Source organism: Nematolebias whitei, chromosome 5, assembly GCF_014905685.2.
Source record: "Nematolebias whitei isolate Nwh7 chromosome 5, NemWhi1, whole genome shotgun sequence".
Taxonomy (NCBI): domain Eukaryota; kingdom Metazoa; phylum Chordata; class Actinopteri; order Cyprinodontiformes; family Rivulidae; genus Nematolebias; species Nematolebias whitei.
In genome coordinates this window covers 18925820-18938762 of record NC_056502.1, presented here as the reverse complement: position 1 = coordinate 18938762, position 12943 = coordinate 18925820, and the positions used below count along the sequence as shown (strand labels likewise).

Sequence of the window (12943 nt, the reverse complement as noted above, 5' to 3'; positions counted from 1 at the left end):
TGCTTGCGTTGAGTTTTTTTTTTATTATTATTACAGTTGTTCCTAATATACAATACAAATACCTATTTGTCAACTGACTGATTTTAAAATTAGAAAAATATATATCTATATTCAAAATTTTGAGAAATTAAAAAAAAGAAGCTTGGATTAATTTGTTCTTAAATTAACTTTTCATATAAAATCAATAAAATCAAAAACATCAATGTGTGTGTATTGTGTGTGTGAGTGTGATAAGAGCCTTTTCTGATAATAATTTAATGATAATACTTTATTTGTATAACACCTTTCAAACAAATGTTACAAAGTGCTTCACATTAATCAATTAAAATAACATCATAAATGACATCAGAAACACAAAAGTATACCAAATCAATTAAACTACTTAACAATTGAAAAAATATTAAAAAAAAAACAAAAACAAGAAATTCAGGTATTAAAAGTCTTAATAAACAAGTAAGTTTTAACTAATTTTAAGCCCTAAGACTAAGTTTAAAGCACTACCTCATTCTGATCGAGAAGTGTTCAGTTTAAAAAGAATAAATCATATATTTGGACCAGTTTTGATTGCAAATTGGATATCTATTCAGTCAGACTGCCCATATTTGGAATTGGCTAATTATAATTAATTACACACAAAGTTAATTAGAGCTCCAAGACTAAAGTGTCACTGTAAAAACACTAAGCTAAAATTTGACAAATTCTTGAAGCCTAATATGTTGTGCTGGGTTTTCTTAAGATTGTATTTGTTGCTTATATGGGAAAACGTACTTAAATATTTTCAGTGCGCCTCTTTTGTGAAAAGAAACCAAAACAAATGTATTAACCAGAATGAAAGAAATGCTGAAAGAGAGGTTCATTCTACTCATCAGAGGACTTCAAGCTGCGACACGTTGCGTGCGCATAGAGCCCAGTGTGACGTCAAAGCGTTTCCAAGGGCTCAGCCAATCAGCGTTCAGCTTGTGGTGAGGCGCTCAGGAGCTAGAGACTGAGGACCTACGCTCCGTCGGCATCAAGCCAAAGCCATGAACTCGGATAAATTCTTCACACTCGTCGGTTGAGGTAAGAGCAGACTTTTCTTCGCTTTCTAGCCTTCGACGCACCCAGGTTTGCATTTACTTCCCTTGGGAGTAAATGCACAGGGTCCAAGGCAGTTTGACCGTAGTCAGTGGGTGTAACCTGTACTCACAGCTAGCTACACAGTTAGCTTAAAATTGACAGCTTTATTGTTATGACTTCTTCGGTTTGAATTTAAAGAGCCTCTCTGTCGTCGTGGCTTCATTTTACTATATCGTGGCATCGTTTAACAGCACTGACATTGCTCTGATGTTAGCTGGCTGGGGATAGCGCGGGATGTGTATCTGCTTTGTAAATTAGCTCGGAGGAGCTAAGCCTAAAATGTCAACAAACTACAAGTTTGTTTCAGAGTTTAGACAGATCCTTCGTTTTCTGTGTTACCGCTTGAGTTTGGGGGAGGGTTCTTAGCTAAATCCGATGGATTCAGCTTTTAGGACAAGTGCTATAAAATCGGCTGAGAGGCATGGAAGCTGTCAAGTTGAAGCTTCAATATTTATTCAGAGGTGAGACATGCTGGGATTTTTTTCAGAGGCTGCAGATTATATTTGGAAAGTAAAGGATTTTATGAAGGGCCACTGTCAGGTCCAAGTTCATTTGGCAGTGTCAAAGCATTTCTGGAGACCCAAATGTCAGGACTGAATTATTACTGGAGTTATTTTTAACTGTGTGTGCAGCACTGCTGACTGACAGTTGTAAAGGAGTGCGAGGCTGCTGCATTTCCGAAGTTATTTTTTAGGGTAAAATGTAGCCTTTATTGCATCTGCACGAGTCTCTACACTACCTTTACCTAAGATTATGACACATGATGTGCAGAGAGTTGCATAAGTAGATTCTAAGGTTGACATTCCTGCATCTAATGCACATGAAGCAGGATGTCTGAGCAATATGTCCATGCAAAATAAACAAATGAATCAGTGCAGTTTCACCAGAAACATCCTCTCATTGTACATGCACAGCTGATCCCTGATCTCCTTCATTTCCTAAACTTAACCCCTCCTGTCTGATCCCTGAAATTCACTTTAAGACTGACCTCTATTGGAAGTGTTTAGATTTCTGATGCATTGAGACACAAATTGTCAAGGTCAGTTTGATTTATAAAGCACATTTCAAAGAACTGAGATTGACCAGAATGCCCTATACATGATAAATGCTTTATCAAACCAAATAATACAACAATTTAAAAAATAAAATTAAATAAAAACCTGATTTAAAGGCAAGTGGAAGATAACAAAATTTATTAAAGTCTTCTTTTAATCAAAAACCATTGTAAAAAATATTGGGTCTTAGGCAAAGATTTAAAAGTTTTTATAGTCTGAGCTGTGTATATTGAAAGATTAATTGTTATTCAGGTTTAAAGCAGCCTATGCAAAAGCCTGCTCATCTTTATATTTTAATCTGGTTCTTGATCGCTTAGAGAAACAGGCTGGTTGACCAGAGTGCTCTTATGTGTTGAGGTTAAGAAAATCAGGTAAATATCACTGTCAGACCATTTAAAACTTTAAATGTTAAGAATGAAAATTTAAAATTTATTTACAAAAAAGCTGTGAGCCAATTAAGAGGTACCAAAATATGGGTTATGTGTCCTCCCTTCTTTGTGCCAATTACTAGACAAGCTGCTGCATTCTGGACAATTTGTAGAGGATTCAGAGATGACTTAAATAAACTTGAACTTGAATTTCACCTCATGGAAATGGGTCCAGTCAGAAGCAAGGCTTTCAGGGAACAGAAAATCAGTTAATCAACAACCTGTTCTATTAGATTTCATCTAAATTAGTCAGAAGCAACGACAACAACAAAAAAGCTCATAGTAGGGATTAATTACTTGTTCCAGTACAAGGTTAGTGCATAACCTTTTAAATGTTTTAATGTTATCAGTTCTGGGTATTTGTGTTTGATCCGGTTGTTGTGACTGTGTTTCTTATGAGCTGTTAGTCTGTTCCTACAGCAAAACCCTATCAGGTCATCTCCACTTGTTTGCACAGTGTTTGTTTAATGGTTCATACAGAGAACACTTTGTTCTCCATGGTTGCATGCGTCTTTTTCCAGTTGTTGCTCACAGATTGGTCTAAATGTGCTTCTTCATCAGGTGTGTACACATTGGTGGTGTGGTGTTTGAGTGCTTTAGTGCACAGTCAGTGATGCCTGTCACATCTCAGCTGCTCAGGGGTTTGCCCCGTGCCAAAGTCTTTGTATCCAGTTTGGTACCATGTCAACACCACCAATCCCAGTTTGGCCTCATCGCTCCAATGCCTGCGTTAAGGCAGAGACATCGATCGGGGAGAAGCTACCAGACATCCTCAAGGCTCCACAGCTACATCCTCACCCCACCACAGGTCAACTCTATTCTGAAGGCCAACGAGTACAGCTTCAAGGTTTGTAGGGTCTTGTACAGATATTATGTCTCACTGAGTGAATGTTTACACTTTCATCCTAACATTTGCTTCTCTGCTTTGATTCAGGTACCAGAGTTTGACGGGAAAAATGTATCATCAGTGATGGGTTTTGAAAGCAATCAGCTTCCTGCCAACGCTCCGATAGAAGATCGTCGGAGCGCCGCTACATGTCTCCAGACCCGAGGAATGCTGTTGGGTGTGTTTGATGGACACGCTGGCTGTGCCTGCGCTCAGGTGAACCTACTGAAATTTATGTTTTGATTCTGTTTTTTTTTGTTGTTGTTGTTTGTTTGAAGGGGCCACAGCACTCGGGTTATCATGAGGCTGGAGATTTGAGACCAGGTTGTCTGGAGGTGCATCTGCATAAAATAATTGCTAAATTTCTCGTTCAAGTTTGCTCTTTATCACTTGATCCACTGGACAGATTTTACCAAAACTCAAAAAATGGTGATTAAATGTACATCTAAAACTGAATAAGTTTTGTAGTCAGCTTGATTCACAATGGCTACCAAAGTTAGTTGACCTTAGCAAACACAAAAATGTCTATAGTGTGATAAATTTTACAGATATCGAGTTAAACTAGTGTGGAAGTAGCTCAAATTTGTCCCCAACACATACTCCTAGCACTAATAGATTGTTTAAAATCTTGGTTTAAAACTTTGTCAGAGAGCAATAAGGAATTCTGTGTTTATGTGTAATTAACTTCTTACTAAAATACTAAATGATTCATTAAGTACTGTCTCACTCTTGCTTGTTGGACATCTAGAAAGCTTAAAGAATGTAATTCAGGCCATTTTCCTGTTTTAGTCACAATTCACCTCTCTGTTTAATAAATTTCAGCCAGTTAGTTTAATATAATTTTGTTTGAATTGGTCTTAAAGCAAATTAGATTCACCCACATTTGAAACCATTTTTTAACTTTGTGCACCAGATCATGTTTAGTTAAGTGAATTTTTTCATTCATCTGCTATCCTGCACAACAAAAATCATGAATATTATTAATTTAAGCGTCTGTATTGTCTTTTTTGTCTTTCTTGTTTCAGTGACACGGTTTTCTTATTCAGAATGTTTTGTTTTATTTGACTCCTTTGCCAGGCGTTGAGTGAGAGATTGTTTTACTACTTAGCAGTTTCACTACTTCCCCATGACACCCTGTGTGAGCTCGAGGCTGCGGTGGAAAGCGGCAGGCCCCTCAGTCCCATCCTGCAGTGGCACAAACACCCCAATGACTACTTCAGTCGGGAGGCTCAGAGCCTTTACTTCAACAGCCTGCGAACATACTGGCAAGAGTTAATAGACCTAACCAGGTGAGGAGCCCATGATGACACTCAGCAACCACACAGTGCAAGTCTTTCACACAAGTGTGTGCACATATTTGCCTTTTTTTAACTTCTCTGTGGCCTGGTGAATATTTGAAACAGGACTTTCTGGTTTCTTATTTTGTACATCGTAGCAGCACACCCTCACCAACACTGTTGTCGGTGTATGTTGTAAACCCCTTTGCTTCATGTCTGTCTTTTTCTCAATGTCGCTCTCTCTCTAGCCCAGGAGAGGTCCCAGACACACGAGAGGCCTTACTGAATGCCTTCAAAAGGCTTGACAATGACATTTCTCTGGAAGCTCAGGTGAGAACTGTGATTTTAATATGAAACTGTGCTGCGAGGGCTCTTAAGTAAGAAAGTGTTTGAACTGGGACTATCCTGTTCCATTATTTATGGCTAAAGCCTCTTTAAAGAAGGAATGTTGCATTCCAAATTGCTCCTTGGGTGTAATGACCTAAGTGCCAAATCTGATTGATGTTTTTTTTACTCGTTAAGAAATGCTTATGATAAAAATGAGAGCCTCTAAATTTTATTTTGTATGCTTCAAGAGGAGCTTGGTTATCACTACCTCTCCTTGAAATATGAACCTTGGACTTCCAGGCCGGGGAGCTAGAGGATGGCAGCACAGTTAAACACACTCCTGATAATTAATTTAAAAAATAGCCCAAAGTGACTTGAATCCACAACAATTTTAGACCAAAAATCCCACTATAAATATAACTCTCCAGCTTGGTGGAGAAATTGTGGAAATATAATTGTGAATCATTATCATGTTTTTTGTGACTGTCAGGTCATTAAAACTTACTGGAAGGAGATGCATAATGCAATACAAGATACTATGGAAGTCAACTCCCTTTGGAAAGTAAAGTGTTGTTTTCTGGACTCATGCCTGAAGGACGGCCAAAGATAGACAAACATTTGTTTAGTATTTTGTTAAAGCTGTGCCCTCACGAAAAATTGTCTTACACTGATGAGCCCAACATTGAGCATCAAAGTCAAAGTTTCTTTATTTGTCATACACACCACATGTGGTACATGTGGTGGAACAAAATTGTGTACACAGGGTCCCAGTTACATCCAACAAAAGTATAAAATCTAAAAGAAAAATAGTAATAAGATCTAAGGTATATACTAAGAAAAACATTAAACTATAAATACACTAAGCACTAATAGCACAAAAATAATACACCGAACAGCAGCAAGAACGTGAGTCTGTGTGAGCAGATGAGTATGAATGAACACAGCAACATGAAATAAATCAGCAGTATGGATAATCAGCAGCACATATCAACAATCAAGTGGCATTACAGTGATTCTTTTTTCCACAGTGATAATCCTGATTAGGGATTCATGAGTCTAACAGCCTCAGGATAGAAGCTCCTCAGTTTAGTGGTTCTACACTTAATGCTTCTCAACCTCCTGCCTGAGGGGAGCAGGGCATAAAGTGTGTGTGCTGGGTGAGTGGGGTCCTTCATGATGCAGGTGGCTGTCTTCCTGCATCTAGAGATGTAGATGTCTGTGATGGTGGGCAGGCTGACTCCAACAGCCTAGCATGTGGATGAACGTCACAATGGACATGTATAGGATGGAGAGAATAACTGCAGAAGTAAATGACAAGAAGGACCAGTTTACTTTACACTGGAAGAAATGGATGGTTTACATAAAATCCCATAGACCACATCTGGACTTTGCTATTTTTAAATGATGCATTAGGTGTAACAATAACCACATTTCACTCCCTTTATGTTTATGTTGTGTTGCTTTTCTCTGTGTTTAAAAAAAACCATGACATTTAAATGAATACTTTGACTAAGCAGGTATACATGTGAAATATGTCTACAAATGTCAATAAAAAATAAAATATGAACCTTGTGAGATGTCACTTTTTGATGATCACAGAGCTCTGTTCGTCCTGCAGGTTGGAGACCCGAGCGCTTTTCTGCATTACTGGGTTCTGAGAGTGGCCTTTTCCGGAGCAACAGCCTGTGTTGCTCACATCGATGGACCGGATCTGTACGGACTATAAATCCATAACTTGTCTTTCTGGCAAACCTGTTAAAGAACCTAAAATGCATTTTTTTTTTTTCTCGTTTGTTTCTTTGCCTCTTTCCTTTTGTCCTTGAAGCTTTATAGCCAACGCAGGAGATGCTCGGGCCGTGCTGGGGGTGCAGGAGGAGGACGGTTCGTTCAGCGCTCTCACTTTGTCTAATGACCACAACGCCCAGAATGAGAACGAGGTTGCTCGTATACGAAGTGAGCACCCTGCTTCAGAGAGGAAGACCGTTATACGTCAGGTAGTGCAGCTGGCTAATCCACTCGCAGTGCTTAATATTATTGTATGAATGTTTATGAAACATTCACATTATTGTGATCTATTTTTTTTTCATACGTTTTATAGCATCGCTCTCATTCCACAATTTTTGTGCTATTTCAACAAATCATTTATCAAAACGTTCAGCTCGTTCAGGAGAAGGGTGCTATGACTTGGTATTGATGCAACTTTAGCTTTTTGAAATATTTAGCCTTTTCTGACATTTTTTTTTTTCCACATGGAAAATTAATTGACGTCATTTTACATCCTTCAAATCTTTAGATCTGTTTACAAACTTTAACTTCTCCTTTCACATTTTGTTCTCGTTCTTTCAGCTTCTTTGTACAAATTTAAACTTTTTCCAGCTAATTTCAGCTGTTTTGTGCTCCTTTCAGAATTTTTATGCTAACTACAACATTGTTGTGCTGCTTCTAACTTCTTTCTGCTCCTTTCAGCTTATTTCTGCAATTTTCAGCCTTTTCTGCTATTTCAGCTTTTTTCAGCTGTTTTCTGCTAATTTCTGCTTTCTTCAGATAATTTCCACTTTTTATTTGCTCATTTCTGCTTCTTAAAGCCTAATTAGGCAAATGTGTACTCTTTCTGCTTCCTTCTGTTAATTTAAGCTTATTTTTGCTTTGTTAGCTACAGTTCAGCTGTTTTGGGGAAATGTCTGCTTTTTTTGGACTATTTCCACTTTTTTATGCTCATTTCGGCTTCTTTTAGCCTAATTGGGCACAATTTTGCTCTTTTTACTTCCATCTCATAACTTAAGCTTAAGTTTTGCTATTTTGCTACTTTTCAGCTGTTTTTGCTTATTTCAGCTTTTTTTCTAGATGCGTAACGTTCCACATTTTGGTGATCGTTTTGGTGATCATTCAGCCTAACTGGGCAAAATTGTGCTCTCTCTCCACTTCCTTCTGCTAATTTAAGCTATCTGCTTTTTAAATTTTTATAGTTACATTTCAGCCGTTTTTTTTTTTTCTAATTTCATTTTTTAGCTAAATTCCTAATTTTTGTGCTCATTTCTGCTTATTTTAACCTTATTCAGTAAATATGTCTTATTTCTGCTTTCTTCAGCTAACTTTGGCTTGCTATTCCATTTCAGCTGTTTTTCAGCAAGTTATTCTACAATAAGCATTCACACTGCGTTTTTGCAGGAAATGCAATTTCTCTAGTTGTTATTGTTATAACAATTTTTGAAACTTTTTCCCGTCTCTCTCTTCCTCTCTATCAGGACAGATTGCTTGGCTTGCTCATGCCGTTCCGAGCGTTCGGGGACGTGAAGTTCAAGTGGAGCATTGAGCTGCAGAAGCGCGTGTTGGAGTCTGGACCTGATCAGCTCCATGAAAACGAACACACTAGGTTCATCCCTCCCAACTACCACACGCCCCCCTATCTGACTGCCGAGCCTGAGATCACGCACCACAAACTGCGACCACAGGATCGCTTCCTGGTGAGAGAAGAGGCGCATTTCCTTTCGGACAAGATTTCTATTTCTTTATTCAATTTTTTTATGTTGTTTTGACAACAAATATTTGGGACCTCAAAGTGATAAGGAATTAAAATATGTTTTCCCACTCATTTTAGCTGATAACTGTCCTTTTAGCTCATACAACCAAAATCTGTTATTATATGCCCAACAATAAACGGCTTGAATACAAAAGCATTAGTTAGTAGAATTAGTTTTGAGGATTAATGAAACAACCTTTTGTTCCATTATTCCCATTCAAAGTGTGGTTTCTGTTCTTAAGACATCTTTTTGTATCCAAAATACAAAAGGTTAGATCTGTTTATTTATGTTTTTGCGCTAATGAAAATAATTTAGCAACTTCTGGGTTTATAAATGCAATTTGTAGTGCATTTCTTGTCTGTAATAAAAAAATAAAGTTGTATTTTTGAGGAAAAAAATACTATTATTTAGCTAATTTTCTAATAATTTACTTATTTTATGGTGAAAGTTGTGTTTTGCTTAGTGTGGATGTTTTATGACCATCCTCGCCCTCTTTTTGCCAGGTGATCGGCTCCGATGGCCTCTGGGAGACCCTCCACCGGCAGGAAGTGATCCGCATAGTCGGAGAACATTTAACGGGAGTTCATCAGCGCCAGCCGCTCAAAGTCGGAGGCTACAAAGTCACTTTGGGACAAATGCAGGGGCTGCTCGAAGAGCGAAAAACCCGAATGTCCTCGGCCTTCGAGGATCAGAACGCAGCGACCCACCTGATGAGGCACGCCGTGGGAAACAACGAGTTTGGCACGGTGGACCAGGAGAGGCTGTCCAAAATGCTCTCGCTGCCCGAAGAGCTGGCCCGCATGTACCGCGATGACATCACCATCATCGTCACGCAGTTCAATCCTCACGTGATCGGAGCGCAGAGGCAGGAAGGAGAGTCCTGAGCTGGTTTCATATCCACACGAGCGGGCTGTACGAAACATCTGTCCAGCTGTTCTAACACTATTTATGTAAATGAACTTGTCTATATTTATATACGCAGTTTCACAGAATGTTTGTTTTTTATAATCGGAGTTCAAAGCGTGATCAGAATATCTGACACAAAATATTATTTCTGTTTTCTTCAACAACTGCTCTCACACCTGTCTGTTGCTCATCACACAAATACTGACATTTGTGCCAAGTTATTATCAAAATAAGTGATCCCTATCAACTTTTTATTAGCTTATTGTCAATTTGCACCCCAGACATATTTTCTGCATCGCTTCTAAGGGATTATTTTTACCAAGAGCACTGTTGCATCCATTCATGTGTTTGTTCCGTTGGTATAATTTCAGTGTAGGTTGTTGAGCCTGGGCAGTGCTGTCTGTCTGCTCTGCTCCATTTAGACCTGATCATCCATTTCTGGCATTCCCTCCTCTGATGAGGATGATTTGGATTCTGTGTAATAGCAACAGCAAGTTTTAAGATCAACCTGCAGGTTGATAAGAGTTCAGAGATAATCTGTTACACAAAAACCACAGTTTAACATTTCAGGTCACGAAACAAGACATTTGTCATTTTTAAAGTTGTTTTTATTCCAGTCCAAATCATGAAGATTTGTTTGACATCATCAACTACTCCTTCATCTGGAGAAGTACTAATAACATTTCCATGTATGATGTAATGGCTCTTTGGCTGGAGGGTCTCTTCATAGGTCTGTAATCCTCCCTGGGCCGGCATTTATTTTTCTAAACACTGTTGGGAGTCGAGAGTCTCGTTAGTTTTTCTGACAGGTCATATCTGCGTGGTTTGTTTCTTGTTTTATTAATAACACCAGGGCTGAAGCTTTTATTTCCCTCCATGCTCTGCAGACGTTCATGAATTTCTGTGGCTGTGTGTAAAAGAAGGAACGAGTGACTGTTTCATCATCAGATATTTATTCACTTTATGTTGTGTGTGTGTGTGTGTTTCACACCCTCTCTGTTCATATACATTGTAACTTTTGCGGGTTAGAATTTGTACATGTAATAAAAAGCTGAACACACACGCCTTGGTGCAGTTTTGTTGTGAACACTGCAGGTCGTCATCAGGATGCAGGGGTGACGCCACACTACCACGGCTGTCATCACCGCAGCTCATGTGTCAGCACGTCAAATGTGAGAAGTTTCATCAGAATTTACAGCATTTGTTCCTCAAAATGTTTTTTATTTTAGATTGACTGACTTTGACTCTTGAATGCCACAAGGGAGCGCTACAACACCAGGTGAAAAGCCTGAAAGTTAAATTGTCAAAATGAACATACTGTATATTTATGTGCTAAATTAATTTAACAAGTTTTGTCATGTGGTTTAATACCACTGTTGGCATCACACACATGACATATTTTACTTGTTTTACCAAAAACCTAATTGTTACTGTAGCAAATATAAGATTTGTAAAAGCTTTCACCACAAACTAAGCTTTTTTTAATGTTTGATAAGAAATGTTTCAGGAATAAAGAAAATGTGATAAAGCTATGCCAGTAAGTCAAAGATTCATTTTACAGAGAAATAACGTCCCGACATCTTTTGAAAACGTAAAACGCAAACGGGAATGCTAATGGCATCATGGTTTTTAATAAGTGTTTTAATATCATGTGATCCTGCATTTTTCCTAAATAAAAACTACCTCACAAAAGGGACTGTAGTGAAACATCTGTTTCATTACAGCATCTACACCAGGGCTATTCAACTGACGGCACAGGGGCCAAATCAGGCCCACGGGTGAATTCGGTTTGGCCTACCGGGTTCATTTTTACCGGTAATTAAAACTTTATTTTAAACCATAAAACAAACTTAATAACAATAACTGCTGGGTGTCCAGCCCGTGAATTCTTGGCGTGGCCCCTCAGCAGTTCAGTTGAATACTCCGAGTCTACACTTTTTGAAATCATCTCACTAATCTGTCAAATTATCCTGAAAGCGCAATGTTTCAACATACTTGCTCTATTTTTGTCTTTTACACCCTTTTTAGCTTTTATTTATTGTTTGCTTGTTTTAGCCTTTAGCTATAAATTTGCTGATTTTGGCCTTTAGCTAATGTTTAACACATTTTAAGCTTAAACTACAGTTTAGCTAATTTGAGCTTTTTTCTGCTGTTTAGCTAATTTCAGTCTTTACAGTTAGTTTTCCAATATCTTAGCTGCAATTTTAATAAATTGTATAATCATTTGGAATTTATAGTTAGGGTTTAACTATGGCTTTGCTATTTTTATCTGTTTTGCAAACTTTAGCTTTTGTTCTGCTTTCAGCTTCTTCAGCAGTAACTCAGCATTCACACCTGTCCTCACAGAAAATCACATATAGTCTCCTAAATGTTTTACATTTCCTTTCGAATGCACACAAGCAAGATGCTGAAACTGGGCTCTTCATCAGAAACTTGTAATTCAAGCTGCTTCAAAATGTCACTTTAGTTCTGATGCAGTAGAATATTTCTATATTAGGACAAAAGGTTTCTCCAGGACATGGCTGAGACAACGTCAGCTGTGTGTGTGTGTAGGTGTGTGATGCTCTGATATTAAGAGGAGGTCATACATCACATGGTTTACTCTCCTTGTCTTTTCTCCACCTCCTCTCCTCCGTCCTTCAACATTTCTCCCTGCACCTCTGCAGCACTTTGCACAACTTGTGTGTGTATTGTGGCAGGTGTTGCTGGGATACACATCATACAGTTGGAGAGCAGACATAAACAGTGAAGAGGCTCCATGTTGAGCAGGTCATCGTGGGGCTCAGTGGGATCCTCGTTGCTCCGTGTGGCTACAGGCTGCTCACTGACTCATCCTGAACACACAGCTCGTCTAAACGTGACACATGGACTGAATGCATGATCACGGCATCACATGTCCACACACTCCGACTCTCACATGTGCTTTCCATGTGTTGAGGCCGCTTCTTTGTGTAGCCATAAAAGCTCACAATCACGCCATCTTCCTTTCAGCACCAGCGACAATCTGTGGTCCATCTCCCACTGTCAGAGAGATGAGTCAGAGCATCTCACGGTGCCGAGGCCTCGAGTGCTTGGTGACAGACGAGCAAGACGAAAGAAAGGGGAAAGAAAAGTACCGACTGTAAAAGCAGGATAAAGTTTGACCAAGAGAAAAGAAGCAGCAGCCCTTATGAGAAACACACACACAAGCATCAAGTGAAATATTCCCAGGTTCTTTGTTTATTGGGAAACTGGAGCTCTTTACAAAAACATGAAAATTGTTGTTCATTAGCAGGAGATATTAACGCAACAGGCTCCGAGATGCAAAAAAACAACAACATTGTCAGAGGAAATGATGGAACTGCTAACGAAGCAGTCTGAGAATATAATTTTAATCCATTGACAAGCTGTGTGAACATGGACTGGCATGGACTCACGCACCAAGTTA

At 38.7% G+C, this 12943-nt stretch overlaps 1 protein-coding gene across 1 annotated transcript; it reads left to right on the top strand.

The window, feature by feature from the left end:
- Positions 1-968: 968 nt before the first annotated feature.
- On the top strand, positions 969-10087 carry pdp1 (pyruvate dehydrogenase phosphatase catalytic subunit 1). Its single transcript, XM_037676327.1, has 9 exons — positions 969-1059; positions 3161-3446; positions 3534-3701; positions 4563-4774; positions 5011-5092; positions 6708-6802; positions 6915-7083; positions 8335-8553; positions 9114-10087. Exons 2-9 carry the CDS (start codon positions 3213-3215, stop codon positions 9492-9494), a joined length of 1560 nt encoding a protein of 519 aa, XP_037532255.1. The 5' UTR covers positions 969-1059; positions 3161-3212; the 3' UTR covers positions 9495-10087.
- The last annotated feature ends 2856 nt before the right edge of the window (positions 10088-12943 follow it).

What these genes read in the sequence shown, in the direction of transcription:
- pdp1 (XM_037676327.1), top strand. Translation starts at nt 3,213, where the DNA reads ATGCCTGTCACATCTCAGCTGCTCAGGGGTTTGCCCCGTGCCAAAGTC. An exon ending in GAGTTAATAGACCTAACCAG is followed by an intron (nt 4,775 to 5,010) that starts GTGAGGAGCCCA and finishes CTCTCTCTCTAG; the next exon opens with CCCAGGAGAGGTCCCAGACA. An exon ending in GACCACAGGATCGCTTCCTG is followed by an intron (nt 8,554 to 9,113) that starts GTGAGAGAAGAG and finishes TCTTTTTGCCAG; the next exon opens with GTGATCGGCTCCGATGGCCT.